This window comes from Ziziphus jujuba, chromosome 1, assembly GCF_031755915.1.
Source record: "Ziziphus jujuba cultivar Dongzao chromosome 1, ASM3175591v1".
NCBI classification, from domain to species: Eukaryota; Viridiplantae; Streptophyta; class Magnoliopsida; order Rosales; family Rhamnaceae; genus Ziziphus; species Ziziphus jujuba.
Genome location: NC_083379.1, coordinates 33,426,222 through 33,443,973, shown reverse-complemented (window position 1 = coordinate 33,443,973; position 17,752 = coordinate 33,426,222). Strand labels below are relative to the sequence as shown.

Here is a 17,752-nt window from a genome sequence, read left to right as displayed (position 1 = left end):
ATAGTTTAATAAAAAAAGGTAGTAGTTATAGTTAATTTTATAAATTTAACAATGCTGGTATGCATTTGAGTACTTGTCTCTCTCCAGCTAGTTAGCCTAAATAATGGCTAATATTCATTTATTATAAAATGTATAATTAATATATGTTTGGTGGGACGATGACTACTGATGTGTCGTGTTTTCGAATATCACATCGTATTGCTTTCGCATTGCATTTTCATATTTAGTATCACAATTTAAGCACACAAAATGGTCCTCTAATTCACCTTTTGTATTCCTCTTTTTTTTTTTTTTTTTTTTTTTTGAATAGCACCTTTGTATACTTACAATCTGGAAAAAGAAACAAAATAAGAACCATCTTTAGAATCGAAAAACAATTAATATATAAATTAACCAAAAAAAAAAAAATGAAAATTGCAGGCGTCTCATATACTTTACTTAATAAAAATAAATATTTATATGCACAAACTTTCTGAAGAAGATCAACATTTTGTTTGATATACTATTAAAAAAATAATAATAATAAAAAAAAACCTCTTGTTTGATATGAGAAACCTTTTATTAAAATGTTGCTTCCAACTCTTTAAAAAAAAAAGCTTCTAGTTTTTATGAAATCTTTAAAAGTGTATATTAAATACATTCAAATTTTTAAATTTTAAAAAAGTATATAGAAAGTATTTTAAAATTCTAATTGAATACAATTTTTAAAATTTTTAAACATCTTTTTGAGATAGTTCAATTGATAATAATTATTAATTATAATCTTAGATTTTGGTTATTCAAGACCTTATGATCATGAAATTCCTTCTCCCCAATTAATTAAAAAGAAAAAAAAATTGGACAATTTTTTTAGAAATTTCTTAGGTTTTCAAAAAATTTCTTATGGCCGAAGCTAGAAAAGTATAATTATAATTGTTCGAAATAACATTGGTTTATTGGACTCGAATGCAAAGACAATTTCTTAAATCTCTTAATTACTGACCGTACACAAAAAAGCTATTGATTTAGCCATAAAAAAGTAGACAAGGACCTGGAAATTGGGCCAATGTTGGTTCAGTTGCACAATTTAATATAATTAATTAAATAAAATTTTCTATATTATCATTTTTTCTTTTTCTGGTCCCTTTTAAGTTGACAGGGACACCATTGACGCTTGAATTTGGTGTTTGATCAATGATCATGTGCTACGTGTCAAGTATGGCTGATTGCAAGACCTTTCATGTATTCTAATTAAGTCATAGTTACTAAGTAAATTAAGAAAAAAATTAAACATAAAGAAAAACATCATTTGTCAATGCCGATTATCCACGTGGTGGTCATGAAAGAAAAAGCAGTAATTGCATAGTGTATGGGAAGTGATAATGAAAATACATGTTCATATAATTTTGTTGTCGCCAAATTCCAGTTTTTTATTTTTTATTTTTTATTATTTTTTTTTGGTGAATAGAAAAAATTCCAGTTATTCTGTGTGTTTCACACAAACTATATCAATATTGATTTCTGTATTTCCATTTGCATACAAAGGTAAATACAGTGAAACCCCAATATATATAATAACATACTAATATATATATATATATCTATGATTTTAATATAGTGTGGAATCTTATGAAAAACAATTGTGAGAGATAATTATTTATAATTAAAAATCATAAAAACTTGATAGATGTGAATATTATCTTTCAATTTCTTCATAAATTTTTTATTATATAATTTTTGTATATATATAAATATTCCAACGTTCTTTTTATTGAATACTTAGACATGAATATATAGTTAATTTCTTTTGCTAGGCTTCTATGCCCGGTGCTTTATTACCGATAACATTATCGGTAATAGGACTCAAACATCTAGCTACGTCCAATAAAATAAAATTATATAAAATATATAACTATAACCATGAATGTAACGATGTGATCAAGAAACTATATAGAGAGAGGTTTAAGAGCTTTTCTTACCCATCTTTGGCTTTCTTCAAATAATGATGGGTTAGATTCTATGTATATATATATATATATATATGACAATAATCAATTCGTGCTGAGGAGTTCCTCTATCATTTGCAATGCAATTCTCTCTTCCTCATCTGTCGCTGACCCCATCTTCAGTTCAGACGATGATGAAGATGAAGACGACACTGCCAATGCCGGAGACTCAGAAGACGACGGCGAAAAACTAATGTGATCAGCATCATCATTAATCTTCTTAATCTTCTCCCCGAGCTCCACAGTCATGACCCAGTTGGAATCCATAGGTCGTTTACCGGCTCGCTTCTGCCACACTCCAATACTGCAGTTCTCAGTGTCCAGCCTCAAGCAGGTCATGGACGGGGACGGTGCTGTGCTGTACTTCCTCAGTTTTGCATGTAGGATTTCCGACGAAACCTTCAGCGATGATGGGCAATCTTCTCCGCCGGCGGTGGCGGGAGTCTGAGAGGCGGGGAAATTGGTTTTGGCATTCCGGCCGCTCATCAAAATGGCGGCCTGGTCATAGGCTCTTGCAGCTTCCTCAGCCGTCTCAAAGGTTCCAAGCCACACCCTTCTTTTCCTGCAGGCCAAAAAAACAAAAAAGAGAAGGAATTTGGTTATGGAGAAATTAATAAGTTGAAGTGTGAATGTGGGATTTGGTAGATGTGGAGCATGTAATATAAATATGTATGTGTTATATATTACAGTAAAGGGTGTCGAATTTCGGAAACCCAAGAGCCCCAGTGACGCTGCCTGACACCTCTGAACTTCTTTGACTGCACCATTTTGTGGGGCGAGAGAAACAGAGAGTATAGCGGAGAAAAGTACAAGATGAGCAGAGGAGAGAGAGTGAGATCTAATTAGGAAGACAAAGAGGAAAAAATGGCAGCGAAGTGAACACATTACTGTCGGCGAACTGCATATATATATATATATATATATAATTATAATTATATATTGCTTTTCTTTGCCATTAAACTTAGTCACCTAAACGTCTCATAAAAGTGTGACTCTTCAATAAATGATTTCATTGACTTGTCTCTACCATGTACTCTCTCTCTCTCTCCCACTACGATAGGATATTCATCAATTCCTTGGCTTAGGGGTTATATGTATGTAATTCTGCTGTCATACATGGGTGTAGGTCAATTATATATAATTCATTAGCTATAATAGATTATTAGTCTGATTATATGTAATCTATAGAATATAATTGATGGATTACATAGAATAGACCAGACATACTGTTTTAATAAAATTATATATACATAAAAATAAATTTATAAATTTATAAATTAACATATATGTCCATTTTAAATAGATGTTTAAGTCTAAATTATATGAAATTAATACGATATATATATGCTAACTATACGCTAATTACGTACAATTCTTATGATATATTACGCAAAATTATAAGAGCTAATTGGCCGCCACGTCCGTTACATACTGGGCTTTTACATATGTCATGGCAAAACTAGAATTTTATAGTTATAGATTCCTAACTTTATCAATAAAGAATACTTACTAGCAAGTGTTAGAAGCTCCTATCCATTAATCCGCACCATCCAATCAATAACATACCATTTAAACTTTTTTTTTTTTAAAAAAAATAAAACGTAAATAGAGAAAAACAATCGGTAAAATCTCTGTAAAATACAAGATTAATTATTATTTGTTGTTAATCTAACTATTTTAAAATTGATTACAATTTTTGTCTTGTTTTTTTCTTTGTTTGTTTGATTTTTTTGTTTTTTTTTGTCCTGTGTGTGATAGCTGACATGCCATGTCTCTCTTCAGAATCCCTCTGTCAAATTCTTTAACATGTCAAAATTATATATATTTATATATTGTTTTTGCATGTATTTTGTGAGGACCCTTATGGGTCTCAAGAGCCCACTAGACCACGAAGTGCAGCCCATGTTAAAATCATAACATGGGCCACAATTTTAGGTTTCAATTTTGAAAGATAAAATTTAACATAGGTTTTGTAATTTTATATAGTTACCAAGGCAAGAAAGAAATTTAACCGCATTTTGGTGGTCGTTTGAAGTGTAAGCCATCGTCAGCTATAACCTATGTAGACGTACACGTTTGAATTATGGCCACAAACATCGTGTCACTCAACTATATATAATATTATGTTATATTTTGGGTAAATGTCACTCAACTGTTTATATGTTCCCCATTCAACAAAAAGGAAACTAATTAAATGTTCCCTCATAGGATAAGAATTTCTTTTACATTATTTTATTAATCTCTGTCGTACTATTACACTATCACACCTAAGAATATTTCGTTTCATTATTATAATTCACTAGCCTAGAAGGATATATATATATGGAAACTTAGCAAATTATGTAACGTCGAATTTCATGTAACATTGGTTATACTTGGTTATGCTTGGTTAATTTATTAAGTGATGCAAGCTGGTTCTTTTATGGTCTATATATTTTTAAACGGATAAAATATTTTTGGGTCTAACAAACATATATAATATGGAAAGCGTATGCATATACTAGAATCTTTACAAGGAAATCCGAAGTGTATTGAAGGTCTCCAGCTTATTAGGTATAGAATTTAATGCTGTTCAAATTAACTGTTGAACTACTCCTTGACGTATAAAAACCTCGTCATGAATAGTTGGCAGGAGTACATATACCCTGCCGGGTAAATCAATTTGCAACTACTTGTGGTCCAAAAGAGCCATCGTAAAACTTTCAGCGATTCATTTGTTCAATCATACATTTTCGTTCTTAATTTCCTCTTTGCTGTTGTTATTATGAATTATTAGCTCAAATTAACTGTTGATCTACTCCTTCACGTATATAAACCTGGTGAAATGTATGTACACATGCATGCATATACTATGTCGGGTAAATCAATTAACAACTTGCAACTAATATTTGTGGTCCAAAATCGCCATCCTACAACTTTCAGCGGTTCGTTTATTCAATCCTACATTTCCATTCTTAATTTCCACTTTGTTCTTATTTATTTATTTATTATTATTATTATTATTATTATTTGATGAATATGGTTACTAGTTACTGAGCACCAACACGCAAAACTCCTATTCCTACTTGTATTTCCATTTTTTTTTAATATAACTTGTAAATAATTTTTTAAGTAAATAAAATTAATGATACTGCTGTGATTAAGATTGTGTATTATTATATTAAAAATGCTATTTGTCTGATAATCATCATTAATAGGATATATATATATATATATATATATATATATATATTATTTTGCAATTTAAATGATTATCTAAAAAGGTTTATTTTCATGATTAGAAAAAGAGTTTACTTTTCCAAATTAAAAATAATCCATAATTAAATGTAACTAATGTATAACAATCATGTTAGCAATGATCCTATTCATAAAAAAAAAAGAATATGTTAGCAATGATACCATTGGTGATACCACTGGTAATAAATAGCAATATTATATATTATAAAAATATTTTTTTCAAAATGCACAATAATTGTCCTTTTCATTATTTTTTTCCTTTCTAAATTTAAATTGAATTACAATTAGGGGAAACCCTCAGACTATTTAAATTTTTTTATCCTCTAAATTAGTTTTTCATATAGGATACAAAATTTTGTTAGAGTTGATTCATAAAATTCCTAAATTAAAAACGTGATTCTTCTAATATCACAACAAAACAATAATTTAGGACGGTAATATGAGAATTTTTATAATTTAAAGAATAAAGTGAAAAAATGTGTGATAAGTCATATAAAGTGTTAGAGCATCTCTAATAGTAAATGTGACGACCAGTGTAGGTGATTGTGAGGCACTTGCAAGCTAATTGGTACTTAATCCCACATCATCTGGGTGTAAATAAGAAGATAATTCAAATGTAATAATAATCATTTTTATAATACCAAAAGCTTTTCAAAGCATTTGGCTCTAAGGTTCGAAAGTACTCTAAAATTAAGCATGCTCAAGTTAGAGCAATCCTAAAAGGGTTGGCTTCAAGATTCGAAAAAACTTCGAACTTAAGCATGCTTAGGCTAGAGAAATTTTAGAATGAGTGATCTTTTGGAAAGCTCTGAACAGATCGGTTAGTAGACATGACGTGTTATAGTAAATGTGGATTGTTTTTATATAACATAAAAATTGACATTGTTAGCATATATATGTTCCTATATGCCACAAAAATTGACATTGCTGACGTGTTATAGTGGATGTAGATTGCTTCCTATATGACTTAGAAATTGACATTGTTAGCATTAATATGTTCCTATATGACATAGAAATTAACATTGTTAGCGTATATATATAGTTAATTTTAAAATTATTTTTCATTAATAATATGTAGAAAATTTATTTATGATTTGGTATTAGATTCTCACCCTATGGAGTGAACTTAATATTCTTTGTAATAAAAGTATACAGTTCATAAGATAAGAATCTAATGATAAAAATATTTTTTGGAACATATCTATAGGTGGACTTGTCTACTTTGTAATAAAATTGATATTCCCAAAATGATATTTAATGTTAAATTTTTATTTTATACAGTGAACCCAATCCTTTTTAATATCAAAATTCCATATATATATATATATATATATATAAACAAAACCTGATTTTATGTTTGTTTTGGTTTATGTTGGGCCTGTATTTACAGTTCAATAAAGTCCACTTTTGGCGTCCAAAATCTGAGCCCATGAGACCCATAACGTAAATCTATGAATCGAATAATATTTTGTTGTATTTCAAATCAAAATAAGAGAGAGAGAGAGAGAAAAAAAAAAAAAAAAAACCCATGGAAAGTTTATCATTTTTTCCTTCAATTATTAATTAATTAGTTTTGTTCTCCATTATGCCCCTGGGCTGAAGGTCTACAATACGACACGAGGAGTAAAAACTACCCCGCTAATGCACAGGTTGCACTAGAAATATTTTCTACCCGTGGGTCCTACTAGTGAGGCAAAAACCTTTGAAGGGTCCCAATCCCAAGCCATGGGGGCCACCTACCATTCAACCGTTAACTACCAGTCTTTCCCAGACAGAGCCACAATGAGTTGAGTTGAGTTGAGTTGAGTAACCGATTCATGATCAACCCAAAAGCCCCAATTCCCTCTTCCTCGTCTTCACTTCCACAACTTCTTCGTTGCTTCACCATTTTCCTCTACTCCATTATTTCCATGCTCAAGGGCAAGCTCAAGCTCCCAGAGAAGGCTCGGAAAGCCTTCCCCGACCGCCTCGGCAGCTTGGTTGTCGGTTTTGATGACAGAGAAGAAGATAATGCTGGGCTCGGTTCGGTGTTCGATTTCGGAGAGGAGCTCGAGACGTTTCAGCCAAATGGGTTCAGTTCGAATAGAGAGAGTGATCGCAATGAGGGCGATGGTGATGGCTTTGATGACGAGAAGATGGGTGGAGTCGGAGAATCGGATTTAAGGGCCCGACAGAGACCCGAAAGAGAGTCAGGTTCGATTTCGGTTTTGCAAGCCATTGCAGCCGAGGAGAAAAGATCTGATCTTGAGCATGAGGTGGGAATTTTTTGAGTTTTTATTAATTTGCTGAATGATTAAAAATGAAGTTTTTTTCTTTTTTTCTTGTTTGGCATTTTGGTAAAACAATCAATTTAGTCTTTTTTGGGCTAATGCTTGTCATGTGCGGTCTTTCTAGTCTTTTAGGATGTCAGAAACGTGAAGTTTTGTGTATGGTTAACGGGACACTTTGGAGTGACAAGAAAGATAACATTTTCTGAATGTGATTGAATTGATTGGGGTTTAGGCAAGAGAGTAAAAGTGAATACAACGAGAGAAAGCATTTGTTTTTCTGGTCTCGCTCAATCTGGATTTACTTTTGTTGTATAAAAATTTGGGTATGCGAGAAAATTACAGTATAATACAATCAAGTAAAACCGGAATCTTCAAATGCTTCAAGGTAGGTGTATGCTTTTGTTAAGTGCCCAAGCACCTTTTAAATGTAGCAAGTCCTCTATGGAATTACATATTGCTTCTGCAGTATAACAAGATATAGGCATTTTGAAATTGAAGGAAAAAAGTGGAAATGCTTGAGTATATGTAGGGAATGGAGTGAAAGAGATGATTTTTAGGTGGTAAATGGGATGTGTAAAATAGCCACACCTTGGCCTATGTATAACTTTTGAGACTTCATTTCATCTAGGTTGTATTTCTTGACAACAGCATTAGGTTGTGGATCTCTTGGTTCTTAAACCTATTCAATTGGGTTGTATCTTTTGAAAACACTAAGCTTTACCAGAGTTCTTTCGATTATTTCAAAGTTATAATTTGTTTTGTTTTTTCTTTTCTTGATTCAGCTCTCTCAGCCGGAGATAAATTTGGAAAAATTACAAAGAGTTGCTGCTACAGGGCTCCCTGATGGAGGAAGTTTGCGTGCAACAACTTGGAAGGTATAAGTTCACAACCCAGGTACCCATATTTCATTTGATGAATGGGAATTAATATAAGGCAGAATAAGTCCAATATATGACCAAGCCTCACGTAACCTTGTGAACAGAGAGAAAAGCAGACTAACTTTCCCTTTCTGTTTCCCTCTTTTCATGTTATTGCTTTCTACATACGGAGTTCTTATGAGCCTTTTTCTTGTTTACATTGTTATTTGAGAAATCTATATTATGATGACTAACTTCGAAGCATTTTTAATGTATTCATGGTCCTAATGTTTAATACTTCCCTAATGCTACAGCTTAAAGATTGCCTTGTATCAACAATGCAGCCATAGCATAATTCCTTGTCTTCGCTAGGTTGCATTGTACATTAAGAATGTAGAATTAACTTTTACAAGAGAATTTCATAAACCTAAAAGCAGTTACTTGAAGATGTTCAAAATCAATTATCATTTTAGTTTACATGTCAAATTGATCCTTGCCAATGCTAATAGTGTTTGGATATAAATGTTAATGCAAGCAGCTACTCTTGGGTTATCTACCTTCTTCTCGTGATATATGGGAAAAAGAGCTGGCGGAAAATCGACAAAAATATGCAAAGCTTAAAGAGGAGCTTCTTTTGAATCCTGTAAGATATGCTGCTTACCAAGTTGTAGAAAGTGGTAGTAATTTAGTTGCAGATGAGTTTCTTATGAACCTATTTATATCAGGTTTATGGCTAAAATTTTCACTAATCAAAATCTTGAATCTAGACAGGCAGAAGTCACAAGGAGAAAAGATGGAGCTATGAGTTCTGGTGATAACCAGCCTGCTGACAGTGACAGTGATATTGATGGACCACTCAAGCGGCATGAAATTTCCCAGGAAGATCACCCTTTAAGCCTTGGTAAAGGTAGTGTTTGGCATCAATATTTTCAGGTAAATTCTTCTCCATCCCAGTGTTTTTTTTGTCTGCCTTTTGTTGTTATCTTCTAATGTATACTCACAATGGACACATTGTTTCTAGCATACAGAAATTGCAGAACAGATAGACCGTGATCTGCAGCGCACTCACCCTGATATGAAATTCTTCTCAGGGGACTCATCGTTCGGTAGGAAAAATAGGGTATATCACCCAAACTCCTCTTTTTCCTGGCTAGATGACTAACTGACTGAATTTCACATTGCCATAACTTTTCTGCGCCTGTCTCGGCTGAAAGATATTTACTGACTAGACAATTTACTGTATTTCTGTTTTCAGGAAGCAATGAGAAACATTCTTCTCCTATTCTCAAAACTCAATCCAGAAATCCGTTATGTGCAAGGCATGAATGAAGTCTTGGCTCCTATATTCTATGTATTTAGTACTGACGCTGATGAGCAAAATTCTGTAAGGATTCCATGCGAATTTCATTTATTAAATTAAGATGTCCTGGGCTTATAACTTCTTTTGCCATGAAATGTGTCTATTCACTTCAGGATCCAAAATCATGAATGGAAAGTAGATGTTCATATTTATATCAAATTCAAAAGAATGGTTGTTTCCATTTGCTATAGCACAATTTCATGGTAAACCAGATAGTCATGCTATTGTCTTTTCTTGTTGATTTATTTCTTGAAACATGTTTGATCCCCCTGTCATTCCCTTAAGTAAACAACTTGGTAGCTAGGTCTATGAATGCTTTTGTTCTTCGTATATTTTCATGTATTAAAAAAACACTTGTTAAAAGAACGGACATAAATGAAGGTATATATTTGCTCTGCAGGCAAATGCAGAAGCAGATAGCTTTTCTTGTTTTGTTCGGCTTTTGAGTGACTCAGTAGACCACTTCTGCCAACAGCTGGACAACAGTTCAGTTGGCATACTTTCCACTCTTTCCCGCTTGATGGAATTACTGAAAGCTAATGATGAGGAGCTATGGAGGCATCTAGAGTTCACTACAAAGGTATATACACATGGAAATATATGACCAACGTTTTAACAATACTTGACAATGAAATCACAAGTTTTTGTAGTTTTGATTTAATATTTTCAGAAGTTACAGACAAATGCATTTTGCTAGTTACCTGCTTTTGAACAGCTTATGTTAACCTCAACTCTGAAAGCTTATAAACCTGCTTTCATAAGCAGGTGAAACCGCAATACTATGCATTCAGGTGGATCACATTACTGCTTACTCAGGAATTCAATTTCCAGTCCATATTGAGAATTTGGGATTCACTCCTTAGTAATACTTTCGGTGTTCAGGTCTCTCTCTCTCTCTCTCTCTCTCTCTCTCTCTCACACACACACACACACACACACACACACACACACACAGAGTTCCCCAAGTGCTAATAATTCTGAATTCGTACTTTGAATTGACGTTAACTGTGTCATGTTCCATATGGTTTTGCAGGATATGCTTTTACGGCTATGTTGTGCTATGCTGATATGCATGAAAGGTAGGCTTTTGAGTGGTGATTTTGTGGCTAACTTAAAGCTTTTACAGCACTATCCTGAAATAAACGTAGAACATCTTCTCCAAGTAGCCCGGGATCTTAGAGTCGACGCTTCTTCCTATCATTTTTCCATGTAATTTTAATCCTAAAAATCAGCCTTTTTTTGCATATAATTTTTTTTTGGTATTTTTTTTTTTTGACACGGTTTGTAACACCGAACAAGACAGAAATGGTTGAGTGTATCCCTCTTTTCCAAAACTTTTTCATTGCGCCTAAAAATGGGGTGTTACTCTTCAGTAATGAGCAGGATACATTCAGCTTGAAAGCATAAATTCACATATAAAATAGAAAAAAAAAAAAATATATATATATATATATATAGTCATTCTCTCATGGAAGAATTCTATTCGAAACTATCAATATATTGAGTGATGTTATCCTAGATGGTCCCAGAAATAGATAGAATTTTCTCAAACGAGAAAATGACTATGTATATATATATATAGAGAGTAGTTTTATGATATGGATCAGTCCGCATACGGATCACATCGGATCACATCTAAATCTATATTTTTTGAAAAAAAAATATCGACTTTGCTGTATACACGTGCGAACTGGTTTGCGCTATAAAATTTTGCTCTATATATATATATATATATACACACACACAAACCAAGCAAAATGACTGGGTCCCACATTTTAGAATTGAGCAAGAGTACTGCCAGAGCCTATGAGTTTTCACATGCCATGTTGCAGCATGTTATTGGTCTGCAATTAAACCTCACCAAAGCCGTGCTGCGATGTGGATTGTGATCGCAGAGAGTATTTTCCATTTTAGGTTTCTTCACTCTTTAGGGACCTTGATTGGGTGGATTGCTAGGATAAATTGGAAAATAACATTAATGAAAAAGATAAAAGACAGCACATTGTTTTTGGACAATGAAAGACTGTAACATGTTGAATACAATTATTTTAGCAAGACCTAAAAGCACTTTTTTTTTTTTTTTTTTTTGGCTCGTTCAAATCTCTTGATTCTCTAGAAGAAGGAAGCAAGTGCAAGTCAAGCAATAATAATTATTAACATTAAAAAAATAACAATCTCATTTTGATAATTCCATAACCAATGCAAGACAACAGTCATTGACCTTCAAAATCAGCAGCAAATCTATATAATATATAAAAATAAGAGAGTCAGCAAACTCATGTCATCCTTATATTTATTCATGTTTATTTTGTTCCCTTCAAAAGCATTAAAAAAATTAAAAATTCAAAAATAAAACTACCTTAAAAATTCTACAATCTTAAATCATTGTCATATATTTCCTTATATTCATTTTATTTCCTTTTAAATGTATTATAAATAATTAAAATCCAAAAATAAAATTATTTAAAATATTCTACAATCTAAATAAAATTTGAAAGAAATAATTTGATTTTGATTTTTTGAAAATTTCTATATTTTATGGGCATTATCAAGATTTGGCTATAAATCTTTATAATAACATGTGCAACGGCTTTAGCATAATTTATATAAATAATATTTTCACAAATAATTTATATAAGTAATATTTTCAAAAATAAAAACTATAAAATCTTCGTAAAATTTGAAATAAAAAATTTAATTTTAATTTTTGAAAATTTCCATAATATATGGGTATGAAGATTTTATTTTTGATGATGGAATAAAACTTGGAAAGAGATTTTTTTTTCTCTCCTTATTTAGTTATTTTTTGAATTTTTTAAAATTAGGTAAAAATACATGCATATAATAAAAGATATTTTTATTATTAAAGATATTTCACACAAAAACTCTATACACTAATACATATTTATATATGGATATGCAATAAATAAAATTTGATTATAAAATAATAAAATTAATATATGGTAATTACTAATAAAATTAATCTTTTTATTAGAAATTTAAAATGGATAATGCATTTTTTTTTCAATATTTTCCAAAAAAGTGCTCGAAATGTACTTATATATATATATATATATATGTACACATATTACAAGATTTAATTATTATGGAGCAATATAAAATCAATTTCATATAAAATGTGGATTTCGTATTTAAAAGTGTCAAGACCCGTCCAGAATTTCTTCTCCGGAACCCTAGACAAGCCCTGATCCCAGGGAAACCCTACCGGACCCTCCAACGGAAAATCCGGCAGAGCCTCCCCTAAGGGATTTACTTATCACAAATTACCTGCACTGAAAACACACTTCTAAAAACATCCCTTTATTCCTCCCACGATACTACAAATTGATTTCCACAAATTTCAGCACTTCAAATAACAACAGCAGCAACCCAGTGCATAAAAACAACTACACGTCCAATACAGTATGCAGAGCATTATACAAAAACATGTGAAATTTATAAAATGACAGATAAAGAAACAATACAGGATAGAGAGGAAAAAAGAGGAAGAAAAACTTCTTGAACCTTCGGCAACGAACTGAGACGTTGGGCTCGCCCCGGACAATCAACGTCTCCAACCTGGACCTAGGGGAACGGAATTTAAGAGTGTGAGATGCTAATCATCTCCGTGAGTGACCCTATCTACTGAACACCTTTAATATTAATAATATAAAAATAAAGGAATTTAATTAACCAGTACCGAACAATTAAATAAATAAATAAATAAACAATATTTGAAGTAATAATTTCTCTCAAAATTCTCACTATTCACTCCATTGGAAATGTTCCCCTTTTAAAACATTTTCACAAAACCCGATGTACGTACTCCTCGAAAACCAAGGGACCAAATAATTTAATAAACAACAAATAAATAAATAAATAAATAAATAAATACCTCAAATATAAATAAACTGCAATAAATTATAATAAATAATTTTAGAACACCTTTGGGGTTTAAAACATTATTTGCAATTTACACCGACGCACCACACCATATACCGGTGATGCCCTCCGATACCCAGCGTCCCGAGTACCGACTGGCGGGGGGTTAAAGAGAGAAACCTGCAACTGGCACTTCGGCGTCCCGACAGTACCGCTGCTGAAACCATCACCCGGCCAAGGAGGGGGGCGGCTGTGCACAACAATAACCTTGCCTGCCCACGGTCCAATGGCAACTCACGGGTGAAGTAATAACCGCGCGCTAAACCACATAATAACCGTGCACTACCACGTGTCCATACACCATACACCAGAACACCAATACTGTATGAGTGCGTCTAAAAATAAACATTTATAACCAACCGTACCGTTTTCCAAAATTACCGTGGGAAATACATTAAATTCTCACACTTACCATCCCACACATTTTTATTAAATAAACAGGTACGAAACACTGATAACCAACAAACCACAATTTTCTCGAAATACGAGATGCAACCATAAAAATACCGCGGGAAAAATTTATAAAATTTAACCAAATATTTTCGTAAAATATTTAACCCAATTATGCCCGAAAAATTAATACTGAAAACCACGTACCAATACTACCGAAATACACTTTGCTCATGCATAATAAATTAAACCACAATAAAACCATAAATAAACCACACCACATGAGCATAATTTAAATACCAATTTAAATACCAATTAAATATAATTAATTGCCCAAAAATGATATAAAACCCAGACACAATTAATTTCTTAAAAATACTTGCTCATGTGTAATAAATACCATTTAATCACAATAAAATTAATAATCGGGAATTTCTTAATGACCCCAAAATTTCATTTAGCACCATTGGGTAAATATATATATAAAATAATGTTTTTCCCGATTGTATTTAAAATACACCACATGAGCACAAATTACAGATATCAAATTAATACCACATAAATACAATTAATTACCCCAAAAATATTTTTAAAGGTGGGTCACTCACCTGGAGCACGCAATTAACCCATGATCCACCACGGGATCAATTCTACGACTCACCGGTGCTCCTAGAACAAAATTCACAGACAGTCAAATAAATTAATATTTTAATCAGGTAAATAATACCCGGTACCCGGGGGGGTCAAAACACAAACTTTAACCAAAATGGTCGAATAATATACCGAATCGAAGCTCGTGGGACGAGGATCACAAATCCGGTTTCCATCGACCCCAATTCCGCCGGAGGTGGTCGGAATTTGGTTGGGAAGCTTCGGCCAGTTTTAATCTTGAGGGATCTTTCAAACGGTGGGGATTTTGGGCAATCTAACCCCGGAAATGGACTCAGAGGGGTCGAAAATAGTGGGATAGAGGTATGGGATGGGCTGGGTTGGTCGGAAACGGCGAGAATCGCCGGAAAAATTTCACCTTGCCGCCGCGACTTCGCCGGCCCGATCTGGGCGCGTCTGGCTGGGAAATTTGGTGGCTGAGTTCGCGAGGTGGTGGGCTTGGACGGTGGCCGGCGCGTGAGGACTATGGGTGGCCGGAAAAAGTGCAGCAAGGAGAGAGAGAGGGACGGCCGGTGGGAGAAAAAAAACTGTGCGTGTTTTGTTTTGATGGGCTCGGGGAAGAAGAAGGAAAAAAAGGAAAAAAGAAAAGAAAAAGAAAAAAAGAAATGGTGTTTTCCCACGTGGGGAAAAGAAAAAGAAAAAGAAAAAGAAAAGGGAAAATAAAACAAATAAATTCAAATTAATTAAATAAAAATATTATTATTTAAAATAATAATAAAAATAATTTGATTTTACACATGGTTGACATGTGGCTTCTCAACATGGTGACACATGGTCACCTTCAGTAAGTCACACGTGGCACATCGTTATACGTTCAAAAATAATATTAAAATAATACAGTATTTGAAAAACTTTACAGCTCCATAACTTTCAAACCACATGTCCAAATCGGACATGCCGCTAGTCTACGGACTCATATCGACGAGCACTTCACAACCATGCATGAGTCAACGCTCAACCTTGCATGAATAAAAAGTCAATTCCGGCACCCCTTGGACAGTTTGGATCTCAACTTATTTTGCTCATAACTTTCAAACCGTAACTCCGTTTTCAACGTGCTACCAGTCTACGAACTCGTGCCAACGTGTACTCCGTAACGGTACCTCAGTCAACCTAGAATTCCAACCGGGTCAAAAAGTCAACTTTTGACCCCTTCGGTCAACGGTCAACCTCGATCAACGTGCAAAAATTTCCGACATGGTTCGGGACTGGGTGTTACAAAAAGTATAACTGAATACTTACAATGTAATAAAAATTATATTATGGAAATTTTTGTAATCATGAATTTAATTTACAATTATGACTGAGTTGATTTTTGTGATCTTATTCAATCTCTAATCTTAATTGCTATCTCGTGCTGATCTTATTTTATTAACAAGAATGATAATATTATTAAATAATTATTATACTATTTAATTAGTTTTTATAGTTATATTATTATAATCTCAAATATAAAAATAAATAAATTCAATCTAGAATGATAATTATTAAATTTAAATTTAAATTGAAAATTTTTCAGGTATATGTTGAGGCATGATTTTTATTAATCATAAATATGCTATTTGTACAGGAATATTTACAAGGTAAAATATTTTATATATGGTATAAATAATTGTAAATAGAAACAATAAATTATAAAATTTAATGAAAATAATTATTTTATCAAAAACACTTTTAAATATGTATAAAAGAAAAGATCCCTAAAACTAAAAAATATATATATAGATATATATATTTTATATATATATATGTTAGATAATAGAAGAGATATAAAGGATACTATTATTTTATTTAAATCGAATTTTTTATCTAATCAAATTAAATATACGTGATTAACCTATGAAAATTATTTATTTACAAAGAATCAAAAAATAAATTTTAATTTTAATTCCATAGATAAAAAATATTATATAAATACATTTGAATTTGAATTTGAATTAAATTATATAAATACATTTGGATTTGAATTTGATTTTGAATTTTATGGATGGAAAAAAATAAAATAGGTAAATATTTTTTAATTTAATTTCACAAATAATTTATCTTATAAGGTAAAAATATATTTATAGGATAAATGATAATAATAATACTGATAAATAATTAAATTATATTATTAGTATTTAATATATGAAAATTAATTATTTACAAGGAACCAAAAAAAAAAATTGAATTGGAATTTGAATTCTATAGATGTAAAATATTATTTAAATGCATTTGAATTTAAATTAAATTATATGAATGTATTTGAATCTGAATTTAAATTTCATAGGTAGATAGATTAAATAGGAAAATTCCATAAATGAAAAAATTATATAGGTAATTTTTGAATTTGAATTGCATAATTGAATAGTATTATATATAAAAGTCAAATTTATAGTTCTTAATAAACTTTTATAGTATAGATTAAAAAAATAAAATTCAAATATACTTATTAGCAATAAAATTTTTAAATAAATTTTCAAATATAAATAATTATTATATATTATATTTAACATCATTTATTATGATCATATATGTGTACATTGTTTGAGGATGAATGCTAGTGTTTATATATATATATATATATATATATATATATATATATTTATATATAGTCTTTATTTGGTGTCATCATGATGTATATATATCGGAAATTCTATGGTGAGGACGGTCCGTATGAGGACCGCAGTATTAGTGACGGTTTTTTATAGTATTAACGACGGTTTCTTAGAAAATCGTCATCAATACTATGAAAAACCGTCACCAATACTGTGGTTCGCATGAGGACCGTCCGCACCATAGACGGACTGGTATATATATATATATAGCGAGTCTCTTTATCTAAATAAACAAATTTTATTTAGGATTTGTTCATATCCAAGTTATAAATCCCAATAAATCAATAATATCTAGTAATAAAGTGAAAACAATTTGTCCAAAATTGTAACTTAATCGTGAAAACAAAATTTGTCCAAAACTTCTGAGTTACGTAAAAGATTGTATGTAAATATATACAGAAATTTTTTTAATTAAGACATTTTTATCTGGGATTGTTGAAAATTT

At 31.5% G+C, this 17,752-nt stretch overlaps 2 protein-coding genes across 3 annotated transcripts; one reads left to right on the top strand and one right to left on the bottom strand.

Annotated features, from left to right (window-relative positions):
- Positions 1 to 1,855: 1,855 nt before the first annotated feature.
- LOC107434830 (ethylene-responsive transcription factor WIN1) lies at positions 1,856 to 2,888 on the bottom strand. The gene is made up of 2 exons (XM_016046323.4): positions 2,673 to 2,888; positions 1,856 to 2,547 (listed from the first exon to the last, which is right to left on the bottom strand). Exons 1-2 carry the CDS (start codon positions 2,750 to 2,752, stop codon positions 2,031 to 2,033), a joined length of 597 nt encoding a protein of 198 aa, XP_015901809.2. The 5' UTR covers positions 2,753 to 2,888; the 3' UTR covers positions 1,856 to 2,030.
- A 3,942-nt stretch (positions 2,889 to 6,830) lies between these two features.
- LOC107434828 (uncharacterized) lies at positions 6,831 to 11,122 on the top strand. 2 transcript variants are annotated; one of them, XM_025067654.3, is made up of 9 exons: positions 6,831 to 7,477; positions 8,275 to 8,367; positions 8,888 to 8,992; positions 9,121 to 9,282; positions 9,371 to 9,469; positions 9,605 to 9,733; positions 10,110 to 10,289; positions 10,472 to 10,591; positions 10,743 to 11,122. In XM_025067654.3, exons 1-9 carry the CDS (start codon positions 7,040 to 7,042, stop codon positions 10,920 to 10,922), a joined length of 1,506 nt encoding a protein of 501 aa, XP_024923422.2. In that variant the 5' UTR covers positions 6,831 to 7,039; the 3' UTR covers positions 10,923 to 11,122. The 2 variants fall into 2 exon arrangements, with proteins under 2 accessions (XP_024923422.2, XP_015901806.3); XM_016046320.4 differs by having other exon boundaries at positions 6,835 to 7,477; positions 10,475 to 10,591; positions 10,743 to 11,120.
- The last annotated feature ends 6,630 nt before the right edge of the window (positions 11,123 to 17,752 follow it).